The 17,133-nt window shown below is 51.0% G+C and overlaps 8 protein-coding genes across 8 annotated transcripts; 5 read left to right on the top strand and 3 right to left on the bottom strand.

Moving 5' to 3' along the window:
• Positions 1-86: 86 nt before the first annotated feature.
• On the top strand, positions 87-1,056 carry BDV17DRAFT_188813 (pre-mRNA-splicing factor ISY1). The gene is made up of 2 exons (XM_073755073.1): positions 87-151; positions 265-1,056. Exons 1-2 carry the CDS (start codon positions 149-151, stop codon positions 1,021-1,023), a joined length of 762 nt encoding a protein of 253 aa, XP_073611989.1. The 5' UTR covers positions 87-148; the 3' UTR covers positions 1,024-1,056.
• BDV17DRAFT_188810 (putative GTPase MTG1) lies at positions 1,056-2,340 on the bottom strand. The gene is made up of 2 exons (XM_073755072.1): positions 1,907-2,340; positions 1,056-1,850 (listed from the first exon to the last, which is right to left on the bottom strand). Exons 1-2 carry the CDS (start codon positions 2,171-2,173, stop codon positions 1,089-1,091), a joined length of 1,029 nt encoding a protein of 342 aa, XP_073611988.1. The 5' UTR covers positions 2,174-2,340; the 3' UTR covers positions 1,056-1,088.
• Positions 2,341-2,617: 277 nt separating this feature from the next.
• Positions 2,618-4,713, top strand: BDV17DRAFT_284130 (HCO3 transporter family-domain-containing protein; the record flags this gene model as incomplete). The annotated part of the gene is made up of 9 exons (XM_073760481.1): positions 2,618-3,057; positions 3,102-3,334; positions 3,367-3,559; positions 3,604-3,712; positions 3,781-3,951; positions 3,996-4,103; positions 4,139-4,290; positions 4,361-4,553; positions 4,624-4,713. 9 exons carry the CDS (start codon positions 2,618-2,620, stop codon positions 4,711-4,713), a joined length of 1,689 nt encoding a protein of 562 aa, XP_073611987.1.
• A 68-nt stretch (positions 4,714-4,781) lies between these two features.
• Positions 4,782-7,654, bottom strand: BDV17DRAFT_272681 (phosphatidylinositol 3-kinase VPS34). The gene is made up of 2 exons (XM_073758917.1): positions 7,540-7,654; positions 4,782-7,484 (listed from the first exon to the last, which is right to left on the bottom strand). Exons 1-2 carry the CDS (start codon positions 7,596-7,598, stop codon positions 4,853-4,855), a joined length of 2,691 nt encoding a protein of 896 aa, XP_073611986.1. The 5' UTR covers positions 7,599-7,654; the 3' UTR covers positions 4,782-4,852.
• A 327-nt stretch (positions 7,655-7,981) lies between these two features.
• Positions 7,982-10,833, top strand: BDV17DRAFT_284128 (putative nuclear protein Qri2/Nse4; the record flags this gene model as incomplete). Its single annotated transcript, XM_073760480.1, has 5 exons — positions 7,982-8,291; positions 8,341-9,177; positions 9,231-9,402; positions 9,751-9,755; positions 10,151-10,833. 5 exons carry the CDS (start codon positions 7,982-7,984, stop codon positions 10,831-10,833), a joined length of 2,007 nt encoding a protein of 668 aa, XP_073611985.1.
• A 457-nt stretch (positions 10,834-11,290) lies between these two features.
• On the top strand, positions 11,291-12,634 carry BDV17DRAFT_272675 (MARVEL domain-containing protein). The gene is made up of 5 exons (XM_073758916.1): positions 11,291-11,691; positions 11,747-11,906; positions 11,983-12,170; positions 12,223-12,269; positions 12,325-12,634. The coding sequence occupies exons 1-5, from the start codon at positions 11,629-11,631 to the stop codon at positions 12,344-12,346; spliced, it is 480 nt and encodes a 159-aa protein (XP_073611984.1). The 5' UTR covers positions 11,291-11,628; the 3' UTR covers positions 12,347-12,634.
• A 155-nt stretch (positions 12,635-12,789) lies between these two features.
• Positions 12,790-14,840, top strand: BDV17DRAFT_294701 (LCCL domain-containing protein; the record flags this gene model as incomplete). The annotated part of the gene is made up of 2 exons (XM_073762902.1): positions 12,790-13,274; positions 13,325-14,840. 2 exons carry the CDS (start codon positions 12,790-12,792, stop codon positions 14,838-14,840), a joined length of 2,001 nt encoding a protein of 666 aa, XP_073611983.1.
• A 379-nt stretch (positions 14,841-15,219) lies between these two features.
• BDV17DRAFT_188709 (putative serine/threonine-protein phosphatase) lies at positions 15,220-16,942 on the bottom strand. Its single transcript, XM_073755071.1, has 2 exons — positions 16,149-16,942; positions 15,220-16,070 (listed from the first exon to the last, which is right to left on the bottom strand). The coding sequence occupies exons 1-2, from the start codon at positions 16,768-16,770 to the stop codon at positions 15,352-15,354; spliced, it is 1,341 nt and encodes a 446-aa protein (XP_073611982.1). The 5' UTR covers positions 16,771-16,942; the 3' UTR covers positions 15,220-15,351.
• Positions 16,943-17,133: the final 191 nt, after the last annotated feature.

Raw genomic sequence — 17,133 nt, 5'->3', positions numbered from 1 at the left:
TACAAGCGCTCGGCGGTGGGAGACCCGCGGGACCCACCCGAGCTTAGATCAAGTTCACTCATTTTGGGCAAAACAGAGTCGGCCTCCTTCAACATCCGTCGTGCACGGAATCAGACACTACCAGCAAATTTTTGACCTCCTCTACAAGATGGTAAGTCAGACCCTCAAAAAGCCCGCCGATTACGATCCTCGATCCCATCCAAAACCGCACTCCGGAACAGGCCAAGGGAAAGAAAAGAAAAAGAGAAACTAACCCAAGTCCAGGCACGCAACAGCGAAAAAGCCCAGTCGATGCTCTTCCGCTTCCGGGCCCAACAAGCCGCAGACCTAGGAATAATCGACATCGGCCGCACGCGACGCCCAAAAGCCATAACCAGCGTTGACTCGATCCCCTCATGCGAGAAATGGCGCGGGCAAGTCCTAAAAGAAATCTCGCGCAAGGTGTCCCGGATACACGAGCCCAGCCTATCAGACCACCAGATTCGCGACCTCAACGATGAAATCAACAAGCTCATGCGTGAGAAGTGGGCGTGGGAAATGCAGATCCGGAATATGGGCGGGCCGAACTATATGCGTGGGTCTGGACGCGTTTATGATGATGAGGGAAGGGAAATTCCGGGTGGTGGGAAGGGGTATCGGTATTTTGGACGCGCGAGAGAGTTACCGGGTGTTAAGGAGATGCTTGAGGCTGCGGCGAGAAGGGGACGCGGGCCGGCTGAAGAAGATGATGAGAAGGCGGGGAGTGGAAGGGGAGGGGATATTGCTACGAAGAAGGTCGATGCCAGCTATTTCGGATATGGACTTGATGAGGAGGATGGGACGTTGCTTGCGTACGAATTGCAAAGAGAAAAAGAGGCTGTGGAAAGATTACGGAAAAAGGCAGACGACGACGCGGAGGATGGGTGGGAACCTTTACCTGGAGATGCAGGTGATGGGGTTGAATGGCGGCTGCCGACGCTGGAAGAGGTACAAGAAGAGCTTGTTGACCGAAGAAGACGACGGCTCTTAGAGAAGATCTCATAACCTTTCTTTTGTTCGTTTGTCTTTTCATTCATCAATCACGGTCGTTATGGCGCTAGATGTACATGCTATTTCTGTCTATCCGAAGATTCTATATTCCGTCGCCTTCCCAATTTCTCCGCTTTTATAATTTGCGTGGCGCTGGTGTAGGTTTCTTCCTTAACACCCGACTCTCGACGACGCTCCTCCGCCTGAAGATCGTCTAGCACAAACCTACCGAGCTCACCAGCGCGCCATTTCTGAATAAAGTGCAATGCAGCAAGGTCCGTATTTGGTATGCCTCCCTTGCTGAGCAAGCCCGTTTGGCGAGCAAAACTGTCCAAAAGCGGCTGAATCTCGTTGGTTGCTGATGCCCAACGCTGATATACGTTGGTGTCGTGCAGATTGATATGATATAGCAGATAATCAGCTAGTGTGACTGGCGAAATCACAGAGTCCTTAACACAGCCGCAAAGGGCCAGCTTCAGCATATTCTCAGCGTCTGGGACATATGGTATGAACACTCCAGGGGTATCCAGCACGTAAACATGAGCGCCATTCTCCCTTTCTATGATCTTTACAGGTGTGCCGATCTTCCTGGTAATACCCGGTTGGCCTCCGGTCTGAACGGCTTTCGCCTTCTTCACGCCGTGGTTCCGAAGATTGTTAATCAGTGTTGACTTGCCAACATTAGGCATTCCGATAATCAGGACACGAGCACCGACGAGTCTATCGGGTCCTGCGGCATCGTTGCGCAAATGCCTTAGAATCGAGCTCACGTCCGGACGAGAGAATGAGCTGACAAAAAACACAGAACTATTGCGGTCGAACTTTCTGATCGCCTTCTCGGCCTAATCTCAAAGCAATAACATCAGTGAGAATTCAAAAACGTCATAATTGCACTTACAGCTTTCTGTGCTGGCGATCCCGTCTCCGCCCCAAGATCTCTCTTCGTGTAAACGATCAGTCGCCTGGTCTTTCCTAGAGCCTCTTCGAACATGGGATTCACGGATGTAATAGGCACACGAGAATCCCGGCACTCGACCACATAGTCAATCGAAGACAGCATATTGCGCATCTTGGTCAACCCAGCCCGGTGGTGGCCGAGGAAGTAGGACCGGGGGATCGAGGCATAATGGGGGAACACCTGGCGCGGCACGAATTGAGTCGCCATATCGGATGTAGCTGGATGGGTAACTGTCACGAGGGACTGAATAGCGTCCTTTGTCGCATCATTTATTGTTCCATGCTTGTCGTGGTCTTCTCAGGTCTGTTCTGCTGTCTTGTTTTTGTGCCGGACTTTGTCCGATACACCATCTGGCGGTGAACAGGGCGGTGCCGACGGTTTCCTTATTGGGAAGGTGACATTCTCCGGCGCATACTATTTCTCACAGTTCCCTCTATCCTCTCTCTAATTTCAATGCCATTGACTACAGTTCAAACTTCAAGGAGCAACATCTGCAGTTAAGATTCTTCAAATCCTACGTCTCTCTTATACTGCTGTTCTCTCTTGTTTATGTCACTGGCCAAGAGGGGCATATCTTAGCTTCTTAGTGCCCCTCTATCCCGTAAATTCCAACAACCATGGATATAATCAACAGGCCACGCACTATCCGAGATGTTACTAATGTCTGCATTTTGCCCTCGCTCGACGCGGGTCTCGTCTCATCCTCCGGGGTCGCAACCTAGACAACGGCGAGGCCGGGAGCCCAGTATCCATGAGAATGAGGAAACCGAAAGAGATGATGCTCACTCTATTATCACCCCCTCTAAGCATACCCCCAAAGTCTTTCGGGCAATCAAAAGAGCTGTGGCTTCTGGTGGTCCTCTACGCCCATTTCGACTCTTCAAGCAAGATATACTAAACATTCACCGCTGCTATGCAACGGACTGGTTCATCTTCAATCAATTAATCTTTGCAAGCGCGGTTTACGTCTTTTTAACGAATCTTCTCCCTGGAATTACCTTTGCCAGCGATTTGTACAACCTTACTGGCAAGATCTGTGGCGCAATTGAAGTAATGCTCATTACTGGACTGTGTGGGGTGATATTCTCAATGTAAGTATCATATCCTCTAAATTTCACACGCTAACAGCCTCAAGATTCTCTATCCAATCATTGACCATTCTCGGAGTGACAGGCCCATTTGCCGTTCTAGCTGAGAATATCTACGAGCTATGCCGTGACGACTTCAAGATCCCTTTCTTACCATTCATGGCTTGGTCCCTCATCCACGCCGCATGGCTGCATTATCTGCTTGCCATTGTCAATTCCCATGACTGGACTATGCGCTATGTGACCACGTTCACTACCGATGTCTTTTCTCTCCTAAACAGTATCATTTACTTTCACAAGGCCATACAAGAGCTAGAGAGAGAGCCCATGCAAACCTCAAGTTTGCTGTCTTTTTGTATGCGGTGATTGGCGCCGTTAGAACAATGCTAGTCGCCATTTCCTTCTCTACCGCCGAGAGCTGGCAACCTTTGTTCCATCACAATATACGCCTGGGCCTGTCCGAGTATGCGGCGGCAATCTCCATCATCTTATTGGTTTACCGCATGTTGGTGAGCTCTCCAACCTAGACAAAATGACACTTCCTATCAGCGACTCTTTCGAGCCGTCTTCACCGGAGCGGACCAAGATGGTTGTGGGATTCTGGGAGCTACCAGCTCAATGGGTTTTTGCTGCCGTCGTTCCTGGACTCATCATAACTGTTCTCTTCTTCTCTACCATGACGTAGGCTCTATTATCTGCGCAATTGACCGATACGGAACACGGAAGCCCGGCGGATTTGCCTGGGACATCGTCCTGCTGGGCACTACAACGGCTTTATGCGGAATTCCGGGCAGCCCACCCGCCAACGGACTGCTTCCACAAGCACCTCTCCATTCGGAATCATTGATGCACTCGGAATTTGATCAGCGTACAATTATAGTAGACGGAGAAGAGAAGGTCGAGACATGAGATCAAACGAGTCTACGAACAACGCTGGTCAGCGTTTCTCCACGCCGGAGCTATTCTCATATTTCGTGAGCCCTCCATTCATGAAAGTCCTTGGCTTGACACCTACCAGTGTTCTTGCTGGGCTGTTCTTGTTCATGGCCGTCAAGTTTGTGTCTCAACTTGAATCTCCTCAAAGAAACTAACAATTGCTAGCCCCATTCTATATCGAACTTTCTATCTCCTCACCCCACCATCTGAACTACCCCTCTACCACCTGCTCTCGCAAAACCCAACAGGAACACCACATCCAGTACCCACAATAGCGCGACACGCCCATCCTATCTGCCAGTTCACATCTATACCCTTCTACAGATTATAACTACAATAGCAATCTTTATCCTTACGCTCACACGGGCAGCCCCGGCCTCCCACTCCTGATCGTTGCCCTCGTCCCATTCCGCCTGTTGCTCATGAAGTGCTGGTGGCCTCGTGAGGCTCCCCGATCCGTTGACGCATGGGCTTGCAAAGAAGTTACCCCTGGGGATGATGAAGATGTGGAAGACAGAACAAAGGGAACAGGGTCTGAGCCTAGCCCTGCTGTGGCAGGAGGGGTTCTCTCGGCTGAAAGGCGGAGCCGTCATGATCCTGGTACCATTGAAATGTGCCTATGGCTAACACTAGGCCTCAAGTGGCGGTGACGATATGGCGGCTGATTGGGTGGAGGTTGATGATATCCAAGTGCATAGGGATGAGGAGCTGGGAAGGACATGATAGACGCGCTATAAATGTTTCAATTTTAAACTCGTAGATTGGTATTATGAGGCGCTAGTACAAAGTATGGGTATCATCTTCCAAATAGACACTCTTCCAGCCAAACGGACCTTCCATGAAATAAGAGTCGCAAGCTAGATTACGCCCTCCACCCCTGCACAAAGTCATGAAGCCGATCAATAACGACCCCAAAGATAGCATTCGCACTGTCCCCAATCAACTGCTCAAAGTGCCGAATCGCCTCTTCCTCACTCATCTCTAGATGGAACCTCTCCTTGACCTTGAGAACAGCCTTATCCGGCTCAACCCGAATATCAGGAATATTAGCATCAACCATCAAACTAAACAAATTGAGAATCAAGTTCGCCGACTTGCGCAGCGTCGTGTAAGCCGTGAAACAGTACTGCTTGAACTGCAGGTAAAGCGGCGAAGCTGTCCCGCCCATACCCTCGACCATCTCCTTGCAGAGCTTCATCATCGGCGCGAACGGCTTCGGGTCCCGGCCGAGGATGAAGCCGAAGTCAGCGTGGAAGAAGTGCCCGTCTGGCGCGAGGAGGAGGTTCTCGAGGTGGCGGTCCCCCACGCCGAGGAGGTACGTGATGACGCAGTACCCGGCGCAGGACTTTATGTAGGTGTCCATTGTTTCCTTGCGGACGCCGTGGGGTTCGCCGTCGTCGGGATTATTTTCCTTGAGGTAGGCGAGGACGGTCTTGTATTTGGCGGAGACAGCGGAGAGTGAGGTTGAGGGGATGAATTGCATTGCGCCTGCTATGGCGTTGGTGGCTAGGATTGGGTAGGGGGTGAGTTTGAGGTCGAGGTTTTCCTTTTGGAGGAGGCGGTCCATGAGCATGATGATTTGGATGACGAGTTGATCTTGGCGGAGGTCGTCGCCGACTTTGAAGAGGATTGGGTATTTGTGGCCTTCGGTTGTTTTGAAGGTGATGAGGAGAGGTGATAGGGAGGATTTGAACACATTGGATTCCTCTGGGTAGAGGCCTGTAATTATGACATCCGGGTCCAGGGGGAGAGGTAAAGGCGGGTCAAAATGGACAAGGTCGTTCTTTGGATCTTTCAGAAACTTCTTCAGCGTCTCGATCTTGAGAGGACGACTTTCTTTGGAAAATCGGATCTCCTTGGAGATTTTGGAGAGGATTGCAATGAGTTCACCCTGGCGCAGTAATGTTTTTCTGTGTTCTGGATGAGCTCGTTCCAATTCTGCCATAAAGTAGTATTCCACCCGGGCGAAAAGCCTACGGTGGTTGGATAATGTCCCTGGTCCGGCATCATCGCATTCGACCATCAGATACCAGTGCAGATAGCTGCCCAGTTTGAAGTTATTGGCTGCACGGGTGATGAGAAAGTTGGCAAGAGAAGAGTCATGCGCAGCTATATCCGCATCACCATTGGCATTGTCTTCATATTTGAGTGCTTGCACAAGTTGAAGAAGATATAAAAGTAACTCATCATCGTCCGCTTTGCGAAGTCGCTCGACAGCGTAAGAACGAACGGCGGCATTGTCAAAGGTCGGTCCAAGAAGCTCTAGAGCATCGTCGACGTCAATCTCAGTCCATTTTGGGAGAATTTCGACGGCTTGATGCGCTTCGCCGACATCCCGCCAGTTGACCGACTTAACAAACTTAGTAAGCGCTTTCTTCTCTCGAGTGAGATAATATCTGAATCGCCACACAAGATCCTTTTCTTCCGCTGTGAGGTCTTGCGTAGGTTCATATGACATGATTACGTTGAGATCGTCACGGATCTTAGGGTTGGGCTTTAGGTCGCGGTCCATGATTCCAGTTCGGTGGCTACGAATGAGCCTTCGATGTTTATCTTCGCAAGGGTTTCCAGTCTGACCAACCTCGGGGTCGTAAATTCTGATAACTCCTTCGCCGCCAGATCCTTCAATACCCGGGCCGAAGCGGACCTCTGGTAGAGGTTTCAAAGTAGCGTTCGTGTTTCCAGGCGCATTTTGTGGATATGATGAGATCGGCGGGGGTGGATATTCGTGGTCAGACCAGACAATGGGATGATCGAAGCGTGGGAATTCAAGGTACAGGACAAAATTCTCCTCGTCGAACTCCTTCTCGTCGTCATCTTCTTCACCGTCTGGATGTTGTTCCTTGTTGGATTTTAGGAAGATAGCACGCTTCCTCGCGGCCTCATCGGCGTTGATCTTCAGCTTCTCCATCTGACGGAAAACCATTTGGTCCATCCAGTCGATTCGCGGAATCTCCTCCATCTCGTGCTTCTTGAGCAGGGCTTCTACTCTTTCAAGCTCCAGCTCTTCCGGTGAAGGGCCTAAGAGATGGACTTTATTGCCCTTTCGCTTTCTAGGACTTGAAGGAGTGGTTGTTGCTGAGAACCCATCTGCGGCCTTGTGGCGGTGAACCTTACACTTTTGCCTTCCAGTTTTCAACTTCCCGTCCTCGGCGAACAGCGGTATCGTCGTTCCGCCAAACGGAATATAATGCCCATCTGCGCCCTCGCCGCCAAAGGGCGACAAATCCCAGATTGTGATGGCCAGTTGACATTTCAGCGGAGCATCCTTGATGGACATGGGCAGTTGCAGCCATTGATCCCAGGCCCTGGCAGATTTAAATGCTTTGTATGAGGTCTGTAAGGGCACTCCGAGGGGCTTGGATTCGGACCATACTTGCACCGTCGCAAACAAATCAGATAGCGGATTCTGGACCGAGCCAATGTGTCGCAGTTCTGGATGCTTTAAAAGCACTGAATAAGGAATCTGCTTCTGCTTTCCTTCTAATGAGCAACTGTACATTATTAGTTGAGATGCTCTTTATGCCCTCCGGTGGAGATATAGCATACATCTTGACATGTATTGGAAAGTCCACCTGTGTGGAAACCGCAAAGGTGAAGGCCTCCATCCTCGGCGGGGAGCTCACAGTCAAAATATCTTATCGCATGGTCGAGAGAAGTAGTCTGTTGACCATCTAGGTACGCTGTTGATATGGTGGAAGGGCCCAACTCCGATTGGAGATGACGTGGGGAACAGGTGACATCACGTGGGGCCCCATTTCACGCGTCCAGATGCGGCACTGTCTTCCATTAATTTCGCGTCAAAGAAAAGGGAATCGCTGGGGACGGATCTGTTGGCCTGAATTTTTGGCGGTCATTGCTTTGATGATACGATTGCTTTCTGTTGTGTGCTTTCTTTGTTGATACCTATTTTGGTTTCTTTGTCGAACTTGATTCAACCTCAGTTTGCCTTCAGGCGCGCTTTGCCGCCAAAGGAATCAGCCTCGCGACTATGGCACGCATTGAACGAACCCCCGAACCAACACCCTCTCGTCACTCGCCAGCGTCGCCTTCTGACAAGGAGAATCAGGAAAACTCTACCAGCAGCAAGCGCAAAAGTCAGATTCACAACATGTCATCCTCGAGGAATAGTGCGAAGCGACAACGCCTGGGAAACAAAACCTCCAATAACCAAACTGCGAGCCAACCACTAACACAGCAACAACGGAGGAAAAGCACCAAATACTACGACCCGGACCAGGATCCTGCCGAGAGACGACGGATACGCAAGGGACTTAGAGACCTCAATCGAGACCTGAATGGTAGAACCCCCGGGGATGTTGGCTCAAGCATGTGTTAATGATCGCGCAGATTCCAGAAGCGAATACCTCCAGGCGGGTAATACTGGCCTTAAAGAGACTTTTGAGAAAGCGGACGAGATATTTCGAAATGTCAAGCAAACTTCAGACGCGACGATTGACTCTCGTTTGCTGGTCAACGCTGCGGATTTGTCGCACAAAAAGACTGCGACACTGGTTCTAGGTGAGACCAGCGCGAAAATCGATGTGGATGAATTTGTCTCGAAATGTATCTCGTTTATGCGCGCCGGCCCAGAATATCCGTACGCATCCATCAGCAGCACACAACGCCGCCGTGCCCCCCGACGGACCCAGGCAGACCTTGATGACAGCGATGATGAGAACGGAGATGGAATGAACTGGGACTGGCTTGGGCGTGCTGCCTGTTTCCGCCATAGTGCTCGACCCGCAGCCTCTGGATTTCTCCTTGGACCGCTCTCAGTGCAGAAGCGCACGCGCCAGATTACCCAGCGAAGAGTGAGAGAGCGCATCGACCCGTCCCAGGCGGTCCGGCCGCAAGAGCTCCGAAAAGAAGATCTAGACAAACAAGAAACGTCCAACCTTACGGCCATGTGCTCCAGCATCAACAAACTGTTGGGGAAGACCCAAGATCGCGCCGAAAGTGCTGTCGAAAAGATCTTGGGCGAAATGCAAGATCCTGCGCCGAAAGTAGTAGAGGAAATCATGGCAAAGCATCAGATTGCAGATGATGCTGGCGTGCCGCTGTTCAATTTTTGCATAAACCCTAAGTCATTCGGCCAGTCTGTGGAAAACTTGTTCTACTTGAGCTTTCTGGTCAGGGATGGGACGGTCGGCATCGGCACCGATAGCAGAGGTGTGCCAACATTGCGTACGTCCCTGGTACCCCATTATCTTTTTTGGAGCTGTCTGACTGCCGCATAGATCCTTCAAAACCCTGGGCGCCTAGCGAAGCCCAAAGACAAGGTGTCCAGAAGCATCAATCTGTGTTCAGCCTCGACTTTGATATGTGGACTGCGCTGATTAACACGTTTAACATCAAAGAATGCATTATCCCACACCGCGAAGAGGAGGAGCACAACACAGTGCGAGGATGGTATAGCTAGGCTACAGACTGCGCTTTTTCTATTTCTCTCTCTATACTTCTCGGTGCAAGGTGTTGGACGGTACGATAAATGAAGATGATATACCCCGCTTGCTGGAATTGATTTACATCATTGAGATCCGCGGCAAGCTGACTAGCTTTTCTTCATGACATATGTATTTATCTCCCAATTGCGTATATACTACGTTCGTTATGGTGTGCTTCATCCGGTCGATCACTTCCCCCGCGGAGTGTCACAAGCCATTGACGTCAGCGAATCACCATCATTCCATGCGATGATGCGACCAATTCAGGGTCCAACTGCAGCCTTAGACGCAGCAATTAACATCTCCTAAGAAGCAAAGGTCCGTTTGTCAGAATCAAGCCTAGACGAAACCATTAGTCAACTTCTGGCCCGTAACGTTTGGAGCCGAGGCCCTCTGCTAACATTGAACACCCAAACGTCGAGTCAGCCGCCTCGAGCGCAGGTTATAAGAATCAACCTTACACACGAAGCTTCGAAAAGCGTTGGACGACTCGTCGACTTTGATTTATTTATTGCTCAAAAATCAACCATGGCGCCTCTATTTCCAACAAACCCGGACGAGGTCATGGTTATTCGAAATGTCACGTCGAACGTCATAACCATGAGCTTGCCATTCGCGCGATTCGGGCGCTTCAAGTACGGTGGACGGGGAACTCTTGGTTAGTCCCTTCGTCTTAATGCTTTGCTACATATACTCAGCTGACGCGAAATCAGTACGAATGTCCTCCGGCTCCATAGCCGTCTTCTCCCCTGTCAACTTGACACCCGCAGTCCGGGAGACTATATCCAGCCTAGGCGGACGAGTCAAATACATCGCAGCCCTAGATCTAGAGCACCACATCCACCTAACGCCGTGGGAAAAGGCCTTCCCGGACGCAGAGATTATCGCGCCGGAAGGCCTCTCGGAGAAGCGGCAGTCCGTGCCAGAATACAAGGATACGCCTATCCAGCACATCCTGCGGCAGCAAGACGCTGCCAAAGACAATGGCAAAGAATGGCTCATCTCCGAGGAATTCAACAAGGAGTTCGACGTCGAGTTCGTCCATGGACATGTGAATAAGGAGTTGGTCTTTCTGCATAAGCCGTCGCTTACGCTTATCGAGGCGGACTTGCTCTTCAATTTACCTGCGCGCGAGCAGTACTCGAAAACGGGGGAGGATGCGAACAGTGGGATCTTGACGAAGATTATGCGGCCGTTATTGTCGACGCAGCCGCCGGCGACGTGGCAGAAGAGGATTGTCTGGTATCTCTTTTCGAGTGCGGACCGGAAGGCGTTCGGAGAGTCGATGAAGCGCATTGATAAGTGGGAGTTTAATCGATTGATTCCGTGTCATGGGGATGTTATTGAGAGTGGTGCGAAGGGGGTGTTTCGGTCGGTGTTTGAGTGGTTTCTGTAGGGGTCTTTTATAATTCGGGGATTATGGAATATGGGTAACTTATATTAATACGGTTGTATTGTGATGATGGTTAGCACTTAGTATAATGGCTTGTCCACCTTGGAATATCTGCGTATTGCACGAAAGGAGTAATCAATGCGGCAATTTGATACCTCCAGCTACTATGACTATGCAGAGATCGGACTAGTCTAGACCCTGAAGACCACAAGAGCTCCAACCTTGATTCTTCCGTGATGACGAGAGAAATAAGGATTCCTCCAAGCTGAATCCGCAGCCGAGATTCGACAATGCAAGTCTCGGTGCAGCAGTGCCAGAAAACCAACCCTGTCCCAACCCTTGCCCCAGCCCGCCTCTGTGACGTATCACCAGGCAGAACAATTGACCACACCACGTTGTTGGTCAATTAGTTTCCCAGAGCAGGCTGGTGAGCTCTCGCTTCTGGGTGTTACAGGCGTTGGGCAGAGTTGAGCAGCACGAAGGAAACCAATCGGCTGCAGACTGACGACGTCACTGCCAGACCATGAACAGCTAATCACGTTCGCACAGCGAGTGTCTTGATACCTGAGGTAAGGGGTGCTGAGATGGAAAGTCGACGGTGAGGGAAAGGACGGCCTTCTACATAGTACTAGTACTTCGGCGCATTATTATTTAAAGCAGCTCTCCCCTCGTTTTGTTGTCCTTCCCCACTGTGCATCTTCTTTCTCCAAGACCAAGCTTCTGTCAGCGCGACTAGCCTCAGGCACAGCCCCACTACTTCTGCTGCTCCAACTAACTCAGTATCTAACTCCACACATCATGCCTGTTGTCTCGCGTGTGGTTTCCATTATTCTCCGCATAGCCGAGATCGGCTTTGGTGCTGTATGACCATGAACCTCACTTGGCCTTTCCACTTTCAACACAACTAACTAACTAGGTTGTCGCCGGTATCATCGGCTGGTTCCTCCATAGGTTCCGTGATGTCGACGTCTGGCCCCAGCCGCGATGGATCTATACCGAAGTCATCGCTGGAATATCCATCCTGTTCGGCCTCATATGGCTGATTCCGTTCTCATCGAGCTTCTTTACTTGGCCGCGTATGTCACCATCGCTGTGCCTATGCCCTGTAAACATGCCCTCTTGTGAAGTATCTTGACTAACATAAGTATACAGTGGATCTGCTTATTGCGCTGGCCTGGTTCGCGGCGTTTGGTGTCCAGGTCGATGCCAACAATCGCCTCAATTGCGGTAGTATCTGGCGCTGGGGCTCTATCACGGATGATACGTACTGTGGAAGATGGAAAGCCTCGCAGGCATTCAGTTTTCTCTCTGCTATTGTCTGGGTAGTTTCTGCGCTTGTCGTAAGTTGCTTGATGGATTTGGCTTCAAGTTGCATACTAATCATTGACGCAGGGAATTTGGTTTACCTTCCGTGTCAGGAGACATGCTACTGACCGATAGTAAGTCCAGCATTCATAAAGAAAGGCAGCTGCACGGTTTTAACTCAGATGCTAGTGGTCGTCACTCCCGGGTTTGATCTGCTCGAGTCTGAACGTGATGTCAAGTTCGCTGGCACTTTTGATGACAAATGTTCTCATGCTGGAGAAGCCGTGTATCATAGGGCTGCGTCCTTGTCTTTGAGACACCGACATTCGTCAGCTCTCAACATGTGTGGTTATGCAAGTTGCTTGGTTCTGAGCTATGATAAATGAGTTATGATGATATGTTACGAAATGATTGGACTAATACTTATACCCTACATGTTATGGAGCTAGTATTTATATTTACCATTTCGTTTCTTAGCTAATAGCAACTCGTTCATTTACTATGTCTACTTGCGTATAAACAATTTACTGAATGTATTGTTGACATGAAGTACATAGTCGGACGTATAGAGACGATGACTAACGGGCCTTGGTGCAACCAGCAAACCGCGTAAGCTTGACTCCCTCAACCTTCGCCATCCATGGAGCGATAACAATGCCATCGAACGGATCAAGCTCATCATCATTTGAGCATCTCCGAGGGCCCGATGAATATTCACTGAAATCTCGAGATGATTGCGACAATAGCCAAGAGGTAGCAAATCGCCGGGGCAGCTTTGACCCCGCGCCAGCCGACCGCGAGCATGAGTCAAACGAGCCTCTGCTCCCAACCTCAAACTACCATCCTGCACAAGGGAAAAAGAAATTCTCATGTACGGTACCTGGTATCTTGGGATGGATGCGTGGCCCATCGCCGCCGCGCAAGTACCGGATCAACCCCTGGCTAGCTAAATGGCAGAACGCGCCTGGTCGTCTGGTTGATCGCTATTTTCTCAGCACGAAAGCGAAATCCTGTCTTCTATTGGCTTCTCTGTTACTTTGGGGAGTGGTATTTATCTCCATCTTGCATGCGAGCGTTACGGGTCAGGAGATACCCGGTCATGGTGCCCCTGCTAAGCTTTCTTGCTCGAGTAGACTTTGGTATGGCCCTAGCCTTTGGATCATGAGCTAAAGCTAACGGGAAATTACAGGTCGAATTCAACCAACTGTGGTATTGATGGAGACTACTGTCGTCCATTTGAAGGGGAGACCCTCGCTTTTCGCTGCCCTGCGGCTTGCTCAGGCTTCATTGTTCTCGAGCCGTACTTTGTAGGCCCACTGGAGATCAACTATCAGCATCTTGTCATTGGAGGTGCCGCGGACGATGACCAGCCTGGCGCAGTCTATAGAGGCGATTCCTCTATATGCCAAGCTGCAATGCATGCTGGGGTCATCGAAGACAGCAAAGGTGGCTGTGGCATCCTCCGCCGAACAGGCGAGCAGAAGAAGTTCCCAGCAGAGGATAGAAACGGCGTCACCAGCGTCGAATTTCCTTCTTACTTTCCGCTCTCATTCAAGTTCGACACTGGAGAGTCGTCCGAAGATGGTGCTCTCAGTTGCCAGGACCTCCGCTGGCCGCTCTTTACCTTCTCCGTCATCACTTCTACTCTCCTCTCCCTGGTCATCACATCCCCAGCAGCATGGTACACCTCCATATTTTTCATCGTCTACTTCCAAGTCGCCCTCTCCTCAGACCCTCCCTACTCCCCAGACTACTACGAAATCGTCTCAACGGCGCTAGGTCGCTTCCTCCCCTGCGCCTTCGTCGGCTTCGCAATCTACTACTTCTGCGTCCGCAAAACCCTCACAGATCTAGACGCCCACTGGGACAAAGCAATCCTCTGGCTCGGCCCCTGCTGGGTCGGCGCCCTCAACACAGACACCTTCGACAAAATCCCCATATCCCGCCTCACCCCCCACGACATCCAGCAACAGCCCGGCGCCATACCAGCCTTGATAACCATCATCGTCATCCTCATCGCCATTGTAATGGGCCAAGCCATCGCCTTCCGCAACGAGGGCCGCATGCCCAGGATGCTAGCCCTCTACGGCATCCTCGTACTAGCTGTAATCGTCCTCCTCCTCGTCCCGAACATGAACCTCCGCATCCACCATTACATCCTCGCCCTGCTCTTCCTCCCCGGGACAACGCTCCAAACCCGCCCCAGCCTCCTCTACCAAGGCCTCCTAATGGGCCTATTCATAAACGGCATCGCAAGATGGGGCTTCGACTCCATCCTCCAGACATCTGCATCGCTACTCGATGGCGCACAGCTCGGTTCCGCCCTTCCTGAGATCAAATCCTCAATACTCGACTTCTCCCTCTCCATTCCGAATACGATATCCTTCACATTCTCCCTCCTTACCCTCCCGCCTGAAATCAATGGTCTCAGCGTCCTCGTGAACGACGTCGAGCGGTTCCGCACGTTCCGGTCGGACGGTGTTGATGGGAATTCAATTCCTGATTGGAATTGGACGAGGGTTGTGAGCGGTGATCCGGAGTACTTCCGGTTTGGGTTTGTGGTTGAGAATGCCCTCGGTGGGTTTTGGTATGAGGATTTTACGGATCCGGTTACTTGGGATGAGGACGGGGGGTGGAATAGTTCTGTGCCTGTTTCTGTTTCTGGTGAGGATGCTGGGGAGGGGGAGGTGCGGCTTTTGAGGTGATTTGGAGTGTTTTTTGGGCTTGTTTAGATGTGGTTTATATACGAGATATGTAGCAAAATTGCCTTGTCTTGTTGTATATAGATGATGTAGCATATTTGATATCTCGGACTATTCGGATATATTTGAACATGGCATGATTTACCACTTCCAAAGCACGGAACGGTTATCTGAATCTGGATAATGCAGCTAATATGTAGATCATGTTGTGCTATCAACATATGCATGGCCAAAATCTGAGACTCGTTCATTATATGCTCGAACTAGAAGTGAAAACTAACGATACCTGAAAGAATAGAAGACCTATTCAACTCCAGGGTACGCAACCAAGACGACCCAACATTTGCAAGACCAACCAGGCTATATACATATACTTAACGATAATATACAGATGAGGCGAAAGATATGCCATGCCATGCCCTGCCCCGCCCTGGGGTTCCCAAAATGCCAAATATTAATAGAGTATGTCCATATATAGATAATCTTACTTTAGTAAGTGTTAGATAGCAAGAGATCACTCGGATTTTTCCCATTCCTTCTCGTCCTTCGTGTGCTTCTCGCACTTCACCTGCACCGTCTCCTGTCGACCCCCAGCGGAAATAACCAAGGCCGTTAATTTGCCGCCCTTGACGCACCCCGAGTCAAGACCTTTGGTATATTCTTTCAACGAAAGGCCAGACTTCGAGTCATGCCCGTAGATGACCGTCGTGACGGCGTTCTTCGATTCAAGCGCGAGAGCCTGGTGCTTATTGAAGACCTTCGTCCACTTCACGCCTTTATCGCGCGAACTGCTGGGCATGTGCGTTGGCAGGTCAACGGTAAGCATGTTCATCACGCTAAACGGATCCTGCTTGTCCAGGTCAACGCCTGGAATAAGGCCCCCGTGGACGACGACCACCTGGCCCATATTCGTTATTTGCCCGACGTCCAGGATAATGGGGCAGGCGTCCAGCCAGTCTGCTTGCTCATCGCTCAGCTGGCGGGCTAGGGCGCGCGATTTGGCGCTCTCCGGGTGCGCGATATCCCATGAGTCGTCGGTGATGTTTGAGGAGAGCATGTCGTGCCGGAGAACGAGGACTCGGTCTTCGTGGTTGCCGCGGACGCAGGAGGCGTTGTAGCCACGGGCCAGGTCAACGACTCCCCGGCTGTCGGGGCCTTTTTCGATGAGGTCGCCGGTGAAGACTAGATGGTCGCGGGATGTGTCGAAGGATACTTTTTCGAGGAGTTTTTCCACTGTTCAACGGGATATATTAGTACCAACTTCCCATCTCTGACAATGAAAGCAGGAGAGGAAATGAGTATAATACGCACACTCAGACTTGCACCCATGCACATCCCCAATGAATATCAACCTCCGGTCACTCCCAGCCTCATCATCCTCATCCTCCGCCGCCAACCTCGCCGGCAACAATGCCTCATCTAACCTCCCTAACTGAATCATATCCTCCAACTCGGGCAATGCACTCCCCCCAAACCACCCCCCAACCCTCCCCTTCTGCTTCGGATCCAGCGCCGTCAAAATCGCCGAACCCTCACGCAACCGCGGCTGCAAGAAGAACTGCCACCCCAGGATGCACGCAACAAGCAGAGAAAGGTAAACAATCACGTAGCGTCGGAACCGCGGCGCCGCAACGATCGTCGCTATCATCTGCACATATGCGACCCATTTAGACCCGTGCGTGTCATAGCCCGGCCGGTCCGAAGTGGTCGACGGGAGATGGCTGTATTTTGCTCCTGAGCGGGACCCCGAGGGACTTTGCCATTCGTTGCGGACGTATTCGATTAGAGGGCGGGCGAAGCGCTTTAGTCGTGACGGGGGTGATGAGCCGGTATGGGTATGGGTATGGGTATGGGTATGGGTGTGTATGCCATCTTCTGAGATGCCATCGGAGAACTCGAGGGCTTCGCGGTGGTCGCGCTCTGCGGCTGCCATGTGTGCGGGTGATGGAGCCTGGTTCCGGCGTTTCCGTGGTCTGGGCGGGAAGTTTAACGGGGGGTATTGTCCTTAATGTGGGGGAGGGCCCATTGGGTGGTATATACTAGATAGGTGGCTTCCCAATCGATTCAAGGGTGAAGAAGGAGAATGAAGAGAGGACGCTGTTGTTGTCGAGGAAATGTGTCGTGTGCCTGGTTGGCGCAGATGAAAAACAATAAGAATCAGCCCTGCACAGCCTTAACTCTTGGCCTGGACTGGACCGCCCCAATATCGCGCCCTGATCCACGCTGAGGCAAGTTGTTATTCGCTATTTGCTATTAATAATTGTAAGCGCTGCATTTATACGGATACGGAATGTCC

Source organism: Aspergillus undulatus (assembly GCF_047715775.1).
Source record: "Aspergillus undulatus strain CBS 261.88 unplaced genomic scaffold BDV17scaffold_57, whole genome shotgun sequence".
Taxonomy (NCBI): domain Eukaryota; kingdom Fungi; phylum Ascomycota; class Eurotiomycetes; order Eurotiales; family Aspergillaceae; genus Aspergillus; species Aspergillus undulatus.
Note: the sequence above shows the minus strand (reverse complement) of the source record. Positions and strands in the feature narration are given on the sequence as shown.

Bases quoted from the DNA above. Each gene is read 5' to 3' on its own strand.
- BDV17DRAFT_188810 (XM_073755072.1), bottom strand. From the start codon at position 2,173: ATGGCGACTCAATTCGTGCCGCGCCAGGTGTTCCCCCATTATGCCTCG. The intron at 1,851-1,906 runs GTAAGTGCAATT...CTTTGAGATTAG, and splicing joins GATCGCCAGCACAGAAAGCT to GCCGAGAAGGCGATCAGAAA.
- BDV17DRAFT_272681 (XM_073758917.1), bottom strand. From the start codon at position 7,598: ATGGAGGCCTTCACCTTTGCGGTTTCCACACAGGTGGACTTTCCAATA. The intron at 7,485-7,539 runs GTATGCTATATC...AATAATGTACAG, and splicing joins TTTCCAATACATGTCAAGAT to TTGCTCATTAGAAGGAAAGC.
- BDV17DRAFT_272675 (XM_073758916.1), top strand. From the start codon at position 11,629: ATGCCTGTTGTCTCGCGTGTGGTTTCCATTATTCTCCGCATAGCCGAG. The intron at 11,907-11,982 runs GTATGTCACCAT...ATAAGTATACAG, and splicing joins GAGCTTCTTTACTTGGCCGC to TGGATCTGCTTATTGCGCTG. The intron at 12,171-12,222 runs GTAAGTTGCTTG...TCATTGACGCAG, and splicing joins GGGTAGTTTCTGCGCTTGTC to GGAATTTGGTTTACCTTCCG.
- BDV17DRAFT_188709 (XM_073755071.1), bottom strand. From the start codon at position 16,770: ATGGCAGCCGCAGAGCGCGACCACCGCGAAGCCCTCGAGTTCTCCGAT. The intron at 16,071-16,148 runs GTGCGTATTATA...CCCGTTGAACAG, and splicing joins GCATGGGTGCAAGTCTGAGT to TGGAAAAACTCCTCGAAAAA.